Below are 19,286 nucleotides of genomic sequence, written 5' to 3'. Positions count from 1 at the left end.
CATAGAATGGCCTGGGTTATAAGGGACCTTAAAGATCATCTGGTTGCAAACCCCCTGCCATGAGCAGGGACATCTTCCACTAGACCAGGTTTCTGCAAACCCCATGCAACCTGTCCTTGAACACTTCCAGGGATGGGCATCCATAGCTTCTCTGGGCAACATATTCCAGTGCTTCATCACCCTCAGAGTAAAGAATTTCCTCCTAATAGCTAATATAATTTAATCTTTAAGTTTAAAATCATACTCTCTTGTCCTATCAGTATTTGCCCATGTAAAATGTTTTGATGGCACTCATGAAGATCCCTGCTACAAGTTTCTGCTACTGCAGTTTCAAGTCCTCGTGCAGAGCCCTGATGACTTCTTGGGCAAAGGGGTGGCTGAAGGATCCCCCTTTGCTCTGTGCAAAGTGTTCCCTCGGATGTGCAAGGAACTGTATTGAGGTCCTGTGGGGTGAGGCCAGGAGCTGAAAGGCGTTCTAGTTTGAATGCACCAGTGTGCATTTGTAAATGCGAAAACTCAGACAAGAACACACTCAAGGACCAGGAAACTCAGAGCTGAGGTTTTGCCTAGAAGCTTAACTCTGACCTGGTGACTCCCTGCCTGAATCTCGGCTACTGTCTTTTTTCCTTCCTGCTAAGAAAGGTGGGGTTGGATTTTAATGTTATGAAACATTACCAAGGCTCTTACTTAGGTATAAATCATGTCATTTTAGCTCTTGAATGCTGCAAAACACACCTTTTTATTTGCAGTGTTATCACACAAGATGGTTCTAAGCTCCAGTCTAGAATGAAGGGGCCTGAAAGCCTCTGTGGACCTGGATGACTGAAAATTTTTGGTGATACTGCAGAAGTAAGGAGCAATAAAAGGGAGCCTCCTTCCTTCAAAGTCAACCAGGAACTCTGCCCAAAATAGAGGAGAAGTCATGGTACAGTCACCTTCTAAGTGGTGTCTGTCCTTCTTGTCCTGACTTTAAGCTCAAGACAGATGATTTGTGATCACCTGGGGCCATGCCCGGCTTCACTCAAGCCCTACTCACTGTGTCAATATAGTTGGTGTGGATGTAAGGGCAGATAATGGCTGTGCCCAGGCTTTACTCTGGACTGCATCTGTTGTGCCTGGAAAGGGTCTAGGCTTGGGCTCCTTGTGCCAAACATGATCCACGGGTGTGTGGAAAGGCAGTGAGGGAGGCTCTTCCAGGAACATAGAGCTAGACATGCCCCTCTGCCTGCACCACTGGATTTGGAGGTGGGATTTGAGGAGTGCAAGGAGCATTTGGACAACTGCTCAGAACAGACTCTAATGGCTTCGGGTCATGGAATAATCCCTGGTATTTAACACCTGGGGTATTGGCCAAGGACGTGGTAGCACCTGAACAGCTCTAAGGGACAGAAAATGAACCCATCCCCTTGTTGAAGGTCCTACTACCTCTGTAGCCCTTCTTGCTGGAAATCCCTCACCCTTTTGAGTAGCAGGAGGTTCATAGCCATATGGGGGGAATGTACAGGGGCATTAGGGTGGGAAGCTGCAGGCTATAGAGGATCCAGCTGCAAGAAGAAATATTCCAGCAACATCTTTCAACCTTGTCTGTTTCTTCATGAAGATGCTCTTTCAGGTGAAAAGGAGTCTCTGAATTGCAAATTTATCACAAAATCAGACGATCACAGAATGGTTTGGGTTGGAAGGGACCTTCAAGATAATCTAATTCCAAACCCTCTGCCGTGGGCAAGGATACCTTCCACTAGACCTGGTTGCTCAAAGCCTCGTCCAACCTAGTCATGAACAGTCTCAGGGGTGGGGTATCCACAGCTTCTCTGGGCAACTTGTGCCAGTGCTTCACCACCTTCACAGTGAAGAAAATCTTCCTAATACCTAACCTAACTCTGCTCTCTTTCATTTTAGTGCCATGCCTCCTTGTTCTATCACTACATGCCCTTAGAAAAATCCTTATTAAAAATCCCTTATAAAAACTATACATAATTTAACATTTGTGAGCAGAAATCCCCGGCAAATGGCAATGCTGGAGAGATATAGAGATGCTTCAGGACCATTGGTGAGCCTGGGCTGGATCCTACCTGGAGCTGTGCACTATTCTAATGCTTGCTGCTAGTCTCCATACATGTATAGTCTCCCCACATCTCCACACTGATATGCTGGGGTCCTACATCAATTCCAACATCCCTGCTTGCCATGCTTATGTGCCCTACCAGCACAGGGACAGGCAGGGCTGCAGTGCAACCTCCACTTTTAAGCCCACCTCCACAGTACCAACAAAACTGAGATGTGGATGCTGGTGGAGAAGCATGACCTCTATGCCTACAGGATGATCTGTGGCTTTTCCAGGCTTGCATACACCTTTTTTTTTTATAATGTACACAAAGGAAGGCTCAGTAAAGCCACCTGGTCTGTCCAGCAACAAGTATCACAGCCCCATAGGTGCCTAGCCAAGTCTACTGCTCAGAACATCCTCCAGGAGAGTATCAGGATGTTTTGGGGTATAGATGTTTGTGAGGCTTTCCCCTGAGGAAAGATCCTTGCAAGCTGTTTCAGTGGTGGAGGCAAAGGAGTAAGATGCTCCTTTTTCTATCTAGCATTTGGTGACATACTTTGTCCCAGAGGATGATCCCAGGAGCTGGAGAATCTGGGAAGGTGCCCCCACCCCACAATAAAAGTGCTTTTTTCATATGTCTGCTCCAGGCTCTTGAGGGTGGGCTGCAGAAGTGCACAGCTCCTCCACACTGCAAAGACCCTGAGCACAGTCAGCTGGTGGAGCTGGAAGCTGAGATGGAAACAAGAGCCTGCTTTGGGTCTGTGTGTTACAACAGCAAGACTGGAGACTCCCATGGGCAGGGACACACTTTTGAAATGCTCCCCATGTGCCAGGTGCAGGTTTGTTCTCTGAGGGAAAGCCATCCAAAGCCCACTTCCTCCTCCTGCTTTGCCCATAAACCCTCCCCCCTCCTTTTATTTTTTTAGCAATCTGCAGAGCTTTTTCCACATCAGATGAGGCTCAAAAAAAAAGAAGTTCCTTGCACTGTGGTGACTCCAGGGCAGAGGTTTATAGTCAGAGGAAGTTACTGGTTACCTATCCTCTCTGTGGATTTTCTCAGTGAATGAGACTGTAACCTTGTGTGAAAACCTCATGCAGATCACCTTGCCTCAGTCTCAAAGTCCACAGAGAAAATAATTTGAATGGAGTTTAGTGAATCAAGCAAATACAAAAGGCTCTTCAGGGCCACCTTGTGCCCATCAAAAGCATTCTGGAAGAACACAGCAGTTTAAAGGCAGGAAGTCTGAATAAAATATACACAATTTATTTATTTATAGAGGTTTACAGCTGTACAATGTTGGCTTTCTGTTTGGACCACTCTCTGTTCTTGTGCAGCGTGACACATCAGTGCCTTTGGAGATGAAGACAAATCACAGCCTGTTCTAACATGCAGATGTGATGTCAAAAAGAAATGGATTTCATGGAGTGTAATGGCAGGCTGCTTGCAATCATTGAAATGATTAAAAAAAGAAATATAAAATAAATCAGAGACATGTCCTACACCACCTGGGAGGGACTGGAAAGTGCTTATCAGACTCCTCTCAGACAAAAAAATCCTGAATATTTTTGTCTACTTCATTTGAAAAGAAAAGGCATCAACAGCTGGAATGCCATTTCAATATCTGCTCCACAAACATGACAAAAAAAAGAGTAACAAAGGTAACTTTTGTTATTCTATTGGAAATGTAGGGGAAGAAGGCTTCTGCTCCAACTTTTCCAAAGCTTTGGAAAAAAAAGGACAACTATTATTGATATTAAGACATTTTGGTCCTGATATAGTGTGATTTTTTAAGAAGCTGTTTAAAAGCTGCCTTTCCTCTCATTATGGCTTGATTCTTTGTAGGAAGGAAGGAGTCTGCCCATGGGTACCAGGGCACTATTACTCCTTGTTAAGCTTCGGCACTGCTCCTTGGGAATCATGGTGAGATTTGGCACATGGCAGGGCACTCCTGACCAAATGGCTCTCCTTTGCTGAAGCTATCCATAGCCTGATTTCCTGAGAAAACAAGGCTAATGCCAGCAGGTTGGATACCTCCATCTACTTATGATGGTGCAAAGCTCCTCTCGTGTTCCTGTGATGCCAAACAGCTCATCTCTCTGCCAGGTGAGGTATCTTTGGGCATCACAGTCCATCTCATATGTCACTCTGAACATAAGCCTGTAGACCCAAATGATACCTTCTTGCCCTACAATGCCGCTTCCATTTATTTTCAGTGTTGAGTCCCATAAACAAAACCAGAATAAAGCCAAAATATCTTTGTATCAGTCTGCCCAAATTCAAGGATTTGCTTTGAGCTTGGGATCAAAATGTCACTTGACCTACCTAGAAGCATTTAAGTAAATTCTGCAAGATGCTGAACTAAACTTGGTCCCTGTGATGGCACTTGGATTTGGAGGGTTCTCAGTGCAAACCTGAAACGATTTTGTCCATAACTGCAGGAGGTACACTCTGAGGATGTGGAAAGGAGAAAAACAGCCTGCAAAAATTGATGCAGTTGTACTGTCTGCTTCTGGATGCACCAAGAAGGGAGCTGACAGGTGATGTGAATTTGGAAACAGTTTACTACATTATAGACTTAAAAGATCTTTAGGGACTTAAAAAAAATACAGCCTTGCAGCACAAACATGGGTGTTGACTAGGACAAGCAGAAACCCTACTTGCTATGGCAAAAGAAGGCTTTCCTGTTCACTTGTTCTTGCAGGTAAAGGACTCTGCCGAGGCCAAAATTTGCCAAGATTAGAAGATTTTATCATATGTATTCATTTCCACTTGCATGCAGCGGGTGAGTGAAAAAGATTTGCTTGTTAGAAAATCTGACAGAAAAATCCCTTAACTTGCACCATTTTAAAGGCACATGAATAAAAACCTCCAAACAACAGGAGAAAAAAATGGTTTGAAACCCACCCTGATCAGCTGCTCAAAGGCCAGACAACGGGTTGTTGTTTGGCTTATCTGGGATGGTTTATAAGAAGCCAGATTCTGCCACCCAGTGGAATAAGGAAGATTAACCCAGTTTTCATGGAAATCAGGAGCAAACCATGGCCCCAGACATGTCCCCAAGGATGCATTTGGGTTGTGCTCATGAGACCGGCTCTAGCACTGTGCAACTCCTCCTCCAAGACAGGAGACTGGAAATGAAAGGTGAGAGACAGACACTGGTATGAATTAAATATTCCCAGCATTTTCAGACTGCACTGGGAGCAGTGCTCCTCTAGCACAAGCTAAAATCCCACTATTTTTTAAAAGAATTTGGGAAAGCGAGGCACTGAGAAATGATGCACTGTATGCAGCAGTAAAGATGTAGTCCATGGAGCAAAGCTCCCCATCCCTTCAACCTGACATTTTGGCCTTCAGAGGAATCCATCTCCTCTTACTTAAACACTGAATGGCTCCAGCAGACAAGCCACCCCAGCTCCTGAGATGAGCTCTTGGGATGGGGATGGCATGAAGACATGGAGACAGCAGGCACCACGGCAGTTGAAGAGGCACACACAGGAGCCGAGTCCAGACCAATTCAAAAGCCTGATCCCAGAGAACAGTTATCCCACATGGCTGTTGACATCTTTGTATACTTCAGAGTTGCACGGGGTTGAACAAGACTTGGGTGGACACAGCTTGTCCCTAAAATGACAGAGCCTTTGGTCTTGTTGCCCCTGTAAATTTGGGATTTGGGCTGCCTTGGTGCATTTTCTTTCCAGTTGCAGTATGCAAACCCATACCCAAAAAATGCACAGAAGGTTCCAATCTGTTTTTCCACTTTTTTGCTGTGGTGCCTCCATAGATAAGCGATTAAATGGCAATTTCAAGGGAGACAACTCCATGCACACTACTCTTAACACCAGCAGACACATCAAAGATGCACTGAAGCAGCTGGTGGGACCGCAGTGGCCACATGTGTGCATGGCGGCACGTGGGTGTGCCAGCCTGTGTAAACAAACAGCATCAGGGCATCGTGCTCTGGCTGTCAGGACACACAGTGTGCTCACAGCGATCCCACAGGGCACATGGCAATGAGGGGGGCTGCAGAGGATGCCAGCAGAAGGATCATTGTGGTTCCCCAAAAAAAAGGCACCATTTTTGAACATTGAAAACACAAGATTGGCTCGTTTGAGTGGAATGCATGCATGGTTCATATACACTTTGCAGATGGTAGGTAGGCTCTGTGTGTGTCTCTATATATATGTATGTATGTGTGCAGGTTTATATTCACATATGTGGCACCAGAAGAGTCATCTTTGAGTACTCAGACGTTAGTGAGGATGTTACTGCTGAGCAGCATCACAGCAATGGTTCCAGGGAGATCGTTTGACCTCCTGTTCCCCTTGTCCTGGAGGTGCAGCGTGTGCACTGACTGCCGGTCATTGGGATCCCCCGTCAGTACCACTTGGCCCAAGAACTCGTCACTTATTAAGTTGTGGTTCCAGATCTGTGGAAATAAAACAGGGATAAGGGCAGCTCCTTCAGGAATGCAGTCAACCTTCATGCACTGAAGAGAAGAAGTGATTACTGGGGATTTGCTCTGAGCCGGAGCCTGGGAGGTGATGAGGTGTGGGAGTGTCACTCTGCAAGTGAGAGGGATGAAGGACATGCTTTTAACAGATGTCACCATGGTGATGAGAGGTTGAGCTGCACTAGTTAGTTATGCTCAACCTTAGGTACAGATCTGCTGTGAACAGCGTGAGGAGAGGGCTGGGGTGGTCCAAGTGAGAGAGGGTCTCCATCCCTCAACTCACTGCTCGCCTCCCAGGTACCTGAACAATGATGGGTTGTCCTGGCTTCTTCCGGTAGAAGAGCCCTTTCACATCAAATTCTGGTGATACTGTGTTCTTCTTCACTGGAGAGCGAACTTTTTGTCCTTCACACTTTATGATCACATAAGGATCGGCTCCTGGGGAGAGAAAAGGGAATTTTTTTGTTGTGAAGTCGAAAATTGGCTCTTAAAAGAAACCTCTAAGATTCAACTTGTGAGTTTGAGCAGACAGCATTCTTTTACTTATGATGTTGGATGCACATGAGATTAGATTTTCCAAAAGGCATGCATCCATGAGTTACAGAAACCTCATGCCTTTATTTAGTTACCTAATTAACAATTCAAGTATTACCTAATCCTATTTCACCCCTTTCCCAGAATTGTTCCTCCCCTTGACACGCCTCCTGTTTTGAGTCAGTGGTCCCTTTGGGTCATTCGTCGTCCTTTTTACGCCGTCTTTTTCTTGAACTCTCACTTTTGGCACACCATCTCATCTTTTGGAACAGTGTCCATGCCCTTTGTACAACCATGAGGACAGTTTTGTCTAGTTCGTTAGCTTTATGTTCTTTTATCAGTTCTGTTTCAGAACCTCCTGTCTCCCAAGAAATTCCTTTCTGCTGAGACTGCCAACTTTCAATGATAAGCTACACGGTTTTACTACATAGTTTTAAGCTACATTCATTATTTTATATGGCTATAGATTCCCCCTTTAGAGACTTTAGCTTCTGTAATTCCTCAGAGTCCTTTTCCAGGGGTGTCATGCAGCACTTTGCCTCCATATTCCACCAGAGGACATGGGTATCTGTCAAAGAACTCATCACAGCCCAGATGACGTTTATGAAGCTCAGCTGTTGGGCTCACGCTTAATTCTATTAGATGACATTGTCTCTGGGCAGCAGGCAGTGATGGACTGCTATGAAGCTGGTGAAGGGCTTGGAGCACAAGTCTGATGAGGAGCAGCTGAGGGAGCTGAGGGTGTTCAGCTCGGAGGAAAGGAGGCTCAGGGGAGACCTTATCGCTCTCAACAGCTACCTGACAGGAAGTTGTAGCCAGGTGGGTTGGTCTCTTTTCCCAGGTAACAAGTGACAGAACAAGAAGAAATGGCCTGAAGTTGTGCCAGGGGAGGTTTAGACTGGATATCAGGAAAAATTTATTCCCCAAAAGGGTTGTCAAACACTGGAAGAGGCTGCCCAGCAGTGGAGTCAGCATCCCTAGAGGGATTTAAAAGATGTGGCACTTGGGGACATGGTTTAGTGGTAGGCTTGGCAATGCTGGGTTAAGGGTTGGACTTGATGACCTTAAAGGGCTTTTCCAAGCTAAACAATTCTATGATTCTGTGATTCTATGAAATAGTCCCCTCTTCTTTGGCCCTATATTCTACATAAACACTCCTCCATCACTCTAAATCCTCCTGACCATTGTAATAAATCTTCCATGGAAGACATCATCCTTTCAGGATTTGCTGTCCTGAAGGCAGGCAGAAATAAAATAATGGAGAAGAGAAAGAGAGTCACATGAGGAAACAGCAGATGGAGAATAAAGTTACCAAGTTCACAGACTACAGCCCACAGCTAGATGGCACCTGAGCTTCCAGGAGAAGGAAAGAGTCCCTCATTAGTGAATACTTTCCTCTTATGAAACAAGTGCTCGTTTGGGAATTTCATTAGAGAATCAACTATTGCTATGGAAATTTAATTGCCAGAATGCATTTTCTTACCATGAGCTTTAGTGACTGTGATGGAAACACACACCAGTTGGATGAGTTTTCGTGTCCCAGGGAAATGTGGAAATGAAGAGGAACAAACCAGCCCCTTCTGAGGGTCAGAGATTTAAGAACCACATCTTTGATTGCCAGACTACGTCCTTGCTAGCTTTCTGTTTGCAAGGATCTGGCTCCCCTGGTGAGACACAGCTGCTGGATTTCACAGCCGTTTTTCTAAACCAGCCTTGTCTTTTGGGATGTCCCATTAAATCCTCATATTCCATCAGCCAGAGCCAAATTCCTATCTCTAAATCACTATTTCCAATGTGAGAACACCTGGACTGGGATGTACAAGAGATGCCGTTGCACTGGGAAGAACAAAACATGCTGTTGTTGGTGGGAGCTGAACAGCTGGGAAACAGCTGGAAGAAAGCAATTCCCAAGGGTCTCTTGTGGAAAAAAATATGGAAAGATAAACCTCCTTGTTTCTATGAATATTCAGAGACCTTTGGCTTCAGACCTCCCTGCATTGCTACAGATACACTGAGCTATTGTGAATCACCCAAGAAAAAACAACCTGCCAAAGGTAAAATTCCCTCCCCAAATACCAGGCAGGGTAAAAGGACTCCCTTTGTGGCACGTGATAAATAAGCAGACATGGCTAGTCCTTGCTTAGAAAAGATTCTGCTCGTTACTCTCAGGGTTCTAGTGACACGCAGCCCCTCTACTGATAGACATTTATCCAGCCTCCAGTGATGAACACTACGCATCAGCCTGTTCCATCGTTTATCTGTCCTTCTTGCTAAAAGCCCTTAAACAGAATTCCTGACTTTTACAGCTGCTCATACTCAGGAGGAAAGCCTGCGTTGTTACAGGACCACTGCTAGGAACTTTGGGGAAGTTTTGGGAGGATCTCAGACAACAGCCTAAATATAACACCTCCCAGATCATGTCCACAGCAAGAAGTGAGTTTGATTCTCCACGGACTTTCTCTTCCTGTAGTGTCTCAATCAGGCATGTTCACTGAAAAAAAATATCTGAGGACATAAATCCCAGCAACATCCCACTTCATAAAACCACCTCCCCCTTTCTCCACTGAAGAAACCACCTCCCAGGTCCTCCAGGGTTAGAAAACAGGCAGAGAGAGACCACTACCTCCTTGGGAGTCCTGATTCTTGAGCCCAGCTGCAGCAAGGACATGGATCTGGGATACTACTTGCGGGTAACCACACATCCCACTCCAGCAGGTGTGTGGTGGCTCATCCAGTGTCAGCTCTCTGCAAGGAAAAACACGTGGCCTTTGAGAGGTGCCCAGCCTTAACCCAGAGAGTTTGCTCTGGTACAATGGAAAGACTATCCACTGTCCGCTGTCAGACTCTGCTCCCCAGTCCAATCTCCTCAACCTGGGTTTGGGATGCTTAGAAACAGAGTGGGAGCTTCTCTGCATGTTTTGTGGCGAGACCTGTAAAGATGCCGTCTCTTGACCACACGTGAAAGGAAGCCAAACGCCAGCTCCCTGTAAGGCTATGACCGCTCAGGAAAACCATTAGTCAAACGCAAAGGGCTGTCTCCAAAGAGCCAGTTCCTCCCCATCACTGCTCGTGCTCCTTACCGGCAATCTGAAGGCACATCTGTGAAAATCCTGAGAAGGAACTCGCCTTCATGACCAGGGTCAAAAGTGGTGGGGATGATGACATAGCGGCCTTCCTTCAGGTCTGTCCTCAGGAAGACGCTGCGGGAGTTGATGTAGATGGAGCTGGCCACCTTCTGCTGCAGGGTGTGCATCCGGTAGTTCCTATTCAACTCCACCTAGGCAGAGAGCACAGCAGGATTGTCAGCAGATTGTGACTGTCTGACAATGTACTGGTATCCACCATGGGGGCCCAGACTGCAAGGACTGAGCCCACAGTGCTGGGAGACCTGGAGCTAAGAGAAACAGCAAAATTGTCCCAGCTGTGTTGCATGGAATACAAGTGTGGATGGGGCTTTCCCAACTCGGTTGGCTCAGAGACTTGTCTCTTGCGTCCCAGCTTAACACTGGGGGCCCAGCAAGCAACACATAAGGATTAATCTAGAAGATTTCAACATTTGGAGAGAACAGACTAAACATTGCTTTTAGCAAGGAGAACTACACAGAATCAAATGGTTTGGATTGGATGGGACCTTAAAGATTACCTAGCTCAAACCCCCCTGCCATGGGCAGGGACACCTTCCACTAGACCAGGTTACTCACAGCCCCATCCACCCTGGCCTTGAACATTTCCAGGGATGGAACATCCATAGCTTCTCTGGGCCACCTGTTGTCCATGCTGTCACTGTACACCTCTGAAATCCCTCTTCATCTCTAGAGTGAGGCAAGCTGTGTTAAAGGCACTCCAGTAGCACCCAGATAATGCTTAAATGAACAATATGGCCATTCAGGACTGATGTACTACTCCACCACTAACAAATTTAGGGTAGCATTCAGGCCAACATACAGGAAACCCCAGTGTACCTTATGGATATCAAAGCCTATGGCCAAGTTCTCTCCTTTGCCCTCTTTGCGACTGGTTCTTTTTGGCTTCTGCTGGATAGAGATCAGCACTTCATCTTCTGCCTTCTTCACATCGAACACATACTAGAAGCAAAGGGAGTTATTAAGACAGGATCACTAGGCATGGGTAGGTGTGCACACACAGTAGATTTAACCTCAGTTTCGCCTCACCCGCCTTCCTGCAGGGACAGTACCCATACTGAGAACCCACACTCCCTGCTCTCGGGAACTGTCATCATCTTGCCAAGCCAGAGACCTTTTTGGCTCATCTTAGAAAAACTATGAAATCCAGTCTCTGAATTGCTTGGCAGAATCCAAAGAGTCTAGATGCAGTCTCATACCAGAGACTTCTACCACTTGAAGTCTGCCACAAGTCCTACTATAAGGCATGGAAGGAGGAACTATGTTCACAGACACCTAAGATGAAGGCTAATACAGAGTTAGAAGATGGAAACAACTCTCCCATGTCTTTGATGACAACACTTGCAATGGACCTGGAAGGACTCATAAGGACCTGGCTCATGATACTGGGAACCACAGTTCAGAGCAGGACAAGACAATCATAGAATCATAGAATAATTTAGGTTGGAAAAGACCTCTAAGATCATTGAGATTAGCTCTTAACCTAGCACTGCCAAATCCAGTGCTAAACCGTCTCCCCAGGTGTCACATCTACATGCCTTTTGAACACTTCCAGAAATGCCGATTTCACCACTGCTCTGGGCAGCCTCTTCTAATGTCTTCATTCTTCCAGTGAAGAAATTTTCCCTATTATCCAATCTAAATCTCTCCTGTCACAACTTGAGGCTTTTTCCTCTTGTCCTATCACTTGTTACCTGGGAGAAGAGACTGACTCACCTGGCTACAACCTCCTTTCAAGTAGTTGTAAAGAGCAATAAGGTCCCCCTCAGCTTCCTTTTCTCCAGAAGAGTTTGTTCCAGGAGGTGAACTTCAAGCTGGAAGGAAATGGCCCTATAGACTACACCTGTCCTGGTAAATTTAACAGTGCCAAAGTTTGGGGAACAGAACTGGCATTTCATCATTCAGATATCCAAATTGTTGGAAATGAGTCCTGGCCTTGTTTGACTGGAACCAGCCAACACTGCTACCCTATGGCACAGTTTGCTATTTGCTTGTGCCAAGATGGTCTACACCAGGCACTTGGATGCAGTCTCCCTGATAAGAGGGACAAGGTTAATGCAGTTGGCCTGGATGGTGGTCATGCTGTGCCAGGAGGCTTAGCCAGAGAATGGTAATAAACACAATTAACCTATTAGAGGTCTGGTAGCCATTTTGGTCTTCTAGGTCCCTGTAGGAGATTTACACATTTGGAAGCACATGTGAAGGGCCCAGAAGGCCTCTGCTCCATACTCACCTGAGGGTTCTGCAAAAAGGTGTCCTTGTGGTTGATGCAGCCTCCAGAGCGGTTTTTCAAGGGGTCATTGCTTCTGGTCCACGCCCCATGTAGCACTGCCTCTTCCCAGGTCTTGTGGATGCTCAGGTAGGATGTATTGATCAGACGGCACTTGATGATGTCCGTGAAGTATTTGCAGAAATCTTCGAAGGTCATCCTAAGTCAGGAAAGGGCAGAGCTGGATTATACTGCTTCATTCCCTGGAAAAGTACACTGAAGGAGTTTTCTTGATCACCTGTTAGAGACTGAGGGTTGTCTCTGATGGCTGATGAATATCAAAAGTTATTCATCAAATATCCCCAAAAGAGATGGTGATACCTTTATCTATACATGCAGTAAGTACTTCTTCATTTTAAACAACAGAGCTATGTGTTTTGGAGTAGGAGAAGCAGCATAGTGCCCCTTTCTCCACACAAGGGCACATGTACTGAAACGTACCCAGTGAGGCTGTTAAGTTCAGCCCTCTTACACCAGGTTCTCACTATCCTGGTGAAATGGTTTGGCTCCAGAATGGTACAGAGCAGCTTGCAATCCTAGGATCATGGCCATCCAAAGATAACCCCTCATGGACTCAAAGAGGGGGCTTGGAAGGCTGTTTTCCCTGGATTGCTGTATACGTGGAAATGATGCACATGCTCCATGGGGTTAGAGGATGCTGTGGGCATGGCCCGTGGTGACAGAAGGGACTCACCAGAACTCTCCATCATCTTCCACTGTCATCCCCATCTTCTCTCTCTCACTTTTACTCACTTTCTGCCACTCCTCAGAGCTGTGGGAACAGAACAGGATCATTACTCAGAGGCAAGGGGACACAAGAATTCAAGAGGCACAAGGACTGTATAAAGCTCCAGCTCAGTTCCCATGCTGTTCTGATCAGATCATCTTCCAAACACCAGGGAAGTCCAGCATGGCTGGGAACTTCAACTTCTGTCCTGACCAGTGGAGTTGAATGCAGCCTGGCAAGATTTTATTTGGCCAGTAAAATCAAAGCCCTATCAGTGAAGATAACAAAATTGACTTTGGCCAAAGGCTCTGGTTACACTGGCCCTTGGTTCATCATCTCATCTCATCCACAGACATCACAACAATCAGTGGTGGCAGAGATTGATTCTGTTGGGTGCTAATTTTGCTGGAACAAGACTGGGAGTGGAAAAGTGAGCTATAAATAAGCTTCATTAGTGTGAACATAGAATCATAGAATCACAGAATGGTTTTGGTTGGAAAGGACCTTAAATATCAGCTCATTCCAACCCCTCTGCCATGTGTGGGGACACCTCCCACTAGACCAGGTTGCTCAAAGCCCCATCCAACTTCACCTTGAATGCTTCCAGGACTGGGACATCCACAGCTTCTCAGGGCAACCTGTACCAGCGCCTCACCACCTCACAGTAAAAAATTTCTTCCTAATACCTAATCTAAACATGCTGGCAACTTCACCACAACATCCACCAGAGCCTTAATGGGAAGGTCTGCCAAGCTCAGACACCTCTACCCCAAATGAAATAGCAGCTTTAGGACATAGGTGGAAGCAGCATCCCAGAGCTGCCCACACAATGTTAACTTATGGGTGTGGATGTAGTCAGATTGTCTCATGTCTCAAGGCTTGCTCCAACCCAGCCTTTCCCACCAAAACAAGCTGTCCATGCCAACTCACGTGTCACTCCAAGGGCCGTTCCACTCCCGCTCGCCCCACGGGTTGCGCATGCGGATCATGTCCAGCTTCTCTGACTTGAAGAAGGACAGAAGGCCGTGGCCCAGGCGGACCTTCCGCACGTCCGTCACCGCGTACGCGTGGCCCTTCACCAGGCCACAGGCCAGGCGAGCCTCCATGTCAGCTGCTGACGTGGCCTGGGCAGGGGACACAGACAGTGCTCAGATCAGAGTGATGTGACTGCTTTTGCATGGACTGGGAAAGAAAGGGGCTCAGATTTCCCCACAGGTTTCTTCATGCCAAAAAGAAGAGCATCAATGGTCAGGGAGAGAGCCAGTTGGCAGATGTCTCAGATGCCATTTTATGTGGTAGATCCCTTCTGTTCTTCATCTGTTCCATGAGGGCTCTGAGCTCCCATAATGACAACAAATAAAGCTCATTCTACTGTATATACTAGGAGGTCTGGCACCCAGTATTTGTAGAGATTTCTGCATGCAGACACCAAAACACCTTTCTCTGGAGTGAATCCCTTCCTAATGTTTAAAAGGTGGTGGGATGAATCTGGGCTCTTGGACACAGAAATGAGGAATAAAGAGGGCTGGCATCCAGGATTCACCACTTTTGCTGTCCACAAGAAGTCGGAACCCTTGGCCACAATTTATTTCATCCAATTTAGAAGTTTACAATCATGTAAGGTAACTGCATCCTAAAATACCTATTCCCATGGGATCGTGACCATGCTGGTAACCTTGCTTACTTTAATGGAGCAGCTGATGAGGCCTCCCCGGTTGTGCACCTTCAACACGCGCTCAAAGAGGAGGTTTCGCTTGGCTTCATCAGTGATGTAGTCCCCTTCAGTCAGGTCAATAGGTTCAGAGACACCACCAGTAAAATCTACCAGGGCATCAGCTGTGTTGCCTCCATCCAGGGCCTCATAACAGCCTGACAACCTGAAAGAGGGTGACAGGGATGGCACAACAACTTTGGCTTGACATTTTAAGGGGTCTGAGACAATTCTTGGGGAAGCCTGGCGAATGGAGATTTGTAATAAAACTTTAAGTGGGTGAGGACAGCCAGCAGGGTGAAAAAATAGGACCTGTGTTCCTTGCAGCACTCTTGCTGTCATAGGACCAAAGTAAAAGAAACCTGAAATCTCTAGGACAGGTGTTGCTTAAAGAAACATTAAAGGATATTTTGCTTTGAGGATACATTAAGGCTAGAGAAGGTGCCTTTTTTCTTAGTTTTTGTCTGTTTGAGATACATACTACTACTCCCCAGGAAAGCTGTTGTTTCCACTGCTGCAAACAAACTGATGAATGAATAGAGAGGAAAAACAGAGTGCTCATGTCCCAGTTTGTCCTGCAACTGCCTCAGTACCTACTTGGCATAAGCTTTCTCCACCAAGGCACACCAGAATTCGTTCCTGGAGTTGGAGTGGCAGTAGATGAGCTGATTGTGGAGTGTGGGCAGGCGGTCATCAATCACCACATCCAGCCACTGACCAAAACGCCAGAACTGGAAGTGGAAGATCCCCACATAGCTCTCAGGTTTCTCAGGGTTCCACTCCTGCTCCTTCCAGTCTGGGATGACCTGTGAGAGAGGAGGCACATGCACCTTAATTATTCACTTTTTTCTGGGAATAACTCTCATTCTTGAACTAATGCAGATTAATATTAAAGACAAGGAAGAATATGAGAGGAATGGATTTGCTTTCAGCCTGCTAGGACCAGATTTTGGACCTGGTTCCTCCAATGCAGACCAGATGAATGTGTACTGGCATAGCTTAGACTCCTTGGAATTTGGAGTCCCTTGGAAGATGGAGTTAAAGATCCTCGTCCTCTTTCTTATAACACTACCCTGGGCATCAGCTGCCATCTACTTCTGTAGACAGGCTATTGGAGCAGAAGCATCCTTAGTCTGAGCAGGGATGATTACTTTTGTTCCTATTTGTGTCAGTAGGGTACCACTATGAGAGCACACCTTCTTTGATTCCCCTACTTGATTCTGGTGTGACTTGACTGGCACAAGAGCAAGTGTTGTATTCATCTATCTGATGCCAATGAACAGGCAGCAGACACTGAATGCATCTACTCTGTTAAATAAAACTGGGAAAAGCAAGATCCCCACTCCCTTATGGTCTCCATTCTTCCCTGTCAAGACCTACCATGCTCATCCAAACAAGCATGGCAAGGTGACTTGTTGAAAGAAGGAAAAGAAGGCCTGGGTTGAAAGAAACCCTGTAGCAGCTGAGGGGCTGAGGGTGCACAGGTTAGCCAGTGGGACAGGCACATGAGAAGGGTAACTGTCAAAGTCCATTCATGGCTGCAGGCACCACCAGCTTTTCTTTGAATGGAAAATTCGCCCAACAGCTGGGACAGAAATGAGCACAGCCAGGCACAGATGCTACATGTGGGAGGATCTGCATTTTACTTAGAACCAGGACACAGAGGCCCACAGCAAGAAACTACGCCACTGCAGCTTAGCTTTTGTTGAGGGTGAAGGCAATGTGGTTTTACTCCATGGCTAGGGCAGGCTGTGAGGCCGCACATAGTTAATGTAGTTGATAGTTGACAAGTACTGACTGATTCAGCTGCAGTAATGTGACTGACTGTCCACACCTTTGCTTCTTTACTTACTTGCTCCCAAAGCATCATGACCTCAGCGAGAAAAAGCCCCAAGGTGCTCATGGGAGCATGTATTATGTTCCAGTACACCAAATAATCACTGTTCTGTAGAGACAGCTGTGAGTGTTGGGGTGGGATAGGAGAGGACACAGCTACATTGCATAGAAAGAGGCTCTTCAGGAAGTCTAGGGACATGGTGAGACCACCTGTACTGTGCTTTGGCCCTTGTCCAGCTGCCAGAGCCTTCTGCTTTTTGTTCTGTCTGCCGTCACAAAGCAGTAATTGTGCAGAGAGCATTCTCTCTGAAGAGCACCCTGACATCTTAGTTACCAGCAACAACCCAGACCAGACCTCTAATTGCTCCTACATTGAAATATTAATCATGCCATCAGTGAGCCCTGCAAGCTCACTGGCACTGTGAGTTGTCTGGATCAATAGAAGCATAGCAGACAAAGCCATGAAAAAAAGCCACTTTTGGAGGGTTTGGTGTTTTCCAGGACTGCTAAAAGCAATGTCCCAGGATCCTTCTTGGAGAGTGCCAGGAAAGATCAGACAGTCCTCCATCAATGCCCATCAATTCCCTCCTGACTGGAGCTGATCCTAATGAATAGTCATAGAGGACCATCATGCTAATCAACTTGCTATTAATGTGGGCTTAGAAATGATCACAGCATTGATTAGAAGCAGCTTGTCAGCCAGAGTGGGTAGCAATAGCTTCCAGCTGGCTGGTTCTGAGACTTGCTGCTGCTGTCAGTGGTGGCAGGAGACAGTGGTCCTCACCATCTTCCTCCATCCCTTCACCTGGGGATGGTGCTGAGAACACCTTCCACCACTGAAGGCAGCAAAAGATGTCAGCTTTCATCCAGAGCAGGATGCAGGAGTAAGGACTGGTCATGTTTCTGCGCTGACCCAAGAGGAAATGAGAGGAGTATGGTCTCCAGAGATGCTCCATGCTTGGAGAGCGTGCTGTGGACCACTCATCCCAGGATCGCATTGAGTCCTGGATTCAACTTGTTTGTGTGACACTGAGGTAGTGGAGACCATGTCTCCTCATTCACCCAACTGTGCTGCTTTTTGCTCAGGTGCTCCCAAAATCTGGAGTTTCAACACCCTTTAGTGGGACAAATTTGCAGTGAAAGGGCTCAGAGACGGGTAAATTGGGAGCTCAGAAACACCGGGCTCATTTCCCAAAGCTGATTTAGGGCTTTTCTCAATTTTCTTAAGAATGGCTAATTAAGAGAAAAGGTACTTGTGACCCTGAAAAAATGTTCTGATTAGAAGGAGGAATTGGTAGATGCCAAATGCTCCAAGCCTTCTGCTGGGAACTTGCCAGCTCAGGATGAGGAGGGAGGCACCCAGCTGTACCAATCTGCTGAACCATCGTACAAACTGGGATGAAATTCGCCTAGGAGATGGGACAGGGCAGTGTTTCTGAAAGCCTTTATGGGATGCTTATACTGTACAGGGAAAGTTTCAGTGACTAGTAAAAAGAGGCTCATCTTCCCTACAGCAGAGATCACACTGCCTCCCCCACCTCCCACCCCAGCTCTAAAAGAAAGCAGGATCCACCTATGAATCATTTCCTCCTCTCTGCTCAGCTTCAAACTCCTCCACTAACCACACAAAACTGTTCAACACTCCATGAAGCCTTTCACACAAAGAGAGAAGAATGTAAATGTTCATTTTACGTTTAATAGGAGATAAAAAAGAGGCTCAAAAATACCAACAGGGAGTAAAATTTGGTGGGTGTTGCTTTATTGCATGCAGGATTAGGGCAGCTTCCAAAAAGAGCATGAAGAAGACACACACGGCCTCAATCCTTAAGAGGAAACTCATTGGCTAAGCTTTTATTTACCGTGGTACATCAATACCCAGCGAGGTATCTGCAGCAAGAACTCTACCCCAGCAATGTAACAATGGCATATTGTCAGACCTGGCATGCAAAAATCCCTTTGGATGTTGCCAGTGGCTCCTGTTATTTGGTCAAAAGTGGTTTGTAGCCAGGAGCTCTGCTCTGGGATGCACAAGGAGAGGTCCTCCTATGGGAAAGTCTGCCAGGACCCTAGAAGTGGGGTTGGCCAACAGTGGGTCCATGCTGTGGCCAAGCAGGGATGCATCTACTTTTCTCTCTACTCATTGAGTCCATCATTTCTTGGGGTCTAAACAAAGATATCAGCTTCTACAGCAATGTCCATGGCATGGCTGTATGATCTGAGTGGTTGCTGAGCTTTGGTTGTGGGCAAGACTCCAAGCTCCCACCATCTCTCCAGCCAGTATCCGATCCTCCTGCTTTCCTTCTCCTCTCTGCTTGGCATAGCTTGTGCATATCATGTTGTACACTATTGTTGGGCTGGGGAGGGCATGGAGTTGCATCTCTGGAGGCTTTGAAGAAGAGGTTGGACTCTTTTGGGGCTGGTCTGCACAAGTCAGCAAGCCACAGGTACAAAGTCCCCTTGTTCTGGCCTTCCCATCACTGTTCCCTCCTTAGTTATCTTGGGAAAATCTCAGGCCAAACTTTGAGGAGCACTCACCCACAGTTGAGTGCAATCTGAGCAAAGGACCAA

At 46.6% G+C, this 19,286-nt stretch overlaps 1 protein-coding gene across 1 annotated transcript in view; it reads right to left on the bottom strand.

The window, feature by feature from the left end:
* Positions 1–3,289: 3,289 nt before the first annotated feature.
* The window catches only part of CAPN5 (calpain 5), a 40,814-nt gene continuing 24,817 nt past the window's right edge, over positions 3,290–19,286 (bottom strand). The window contains exons 3-12 of the mRNA XM_008924919.3: positions 15,480–15,688; positions 14,856–15,048; positions 14,102–14,295; positions 13,139–13,216; positions 12,409–12,604; positions 10,995–11,117; positions 10,113–10,309; positions 9,656–9,777; positions 6,800–6,936; positions 3,290–6,474 (exon numbers count right to left, since the gene is read on the bottom strand). Of these exons, the coding sequence (XP_008923167.1) occupies positions 6,292–6,474; positions 6,800–6,936; positions 9,656–9,777; positions 10,113–10,309; positions 10,995–11,117; positions 12,409–12,604; positions 13,139–13,216; positions 14,102–14,295; positions 14,856–15,048; positions 15,480–15,688 (1,632 nt within the window). The 3' untranslated portion in view covers positions 3,290–6,291. The remainder of the gene's footprint in view (positions 6,475–6,799; positions 6,937–9,655; positions 9,778–10,112; positions 10,310–10,994; positions 11,118–12,408; positions 12,605–13,138; positions 13,217–14,101; positions 14,296–14,855; positions 15,049–15,479; positions 15,689–19,286) is intronic.

This window comes from Manacus vitellinus, unplaced genomic scaffold, assembly GCF_001715985.3.
Source record: "Manacus vitellinus isolate BGI_N305 unplaced genomic scaffold, ASM171598v3 scaffold_83_pilon, whole genome shotgun sequence".
Taxonomy (NCBI): domain Eukaryota; kingdom Metazoa; phylum Chordata; class Aves; order Passeriformes; family Pipridae; genus Manacus; species Manacus vitellinus.
This window is presented reverse-complemented; position numbering and strand designations above follow the sequence as displayed.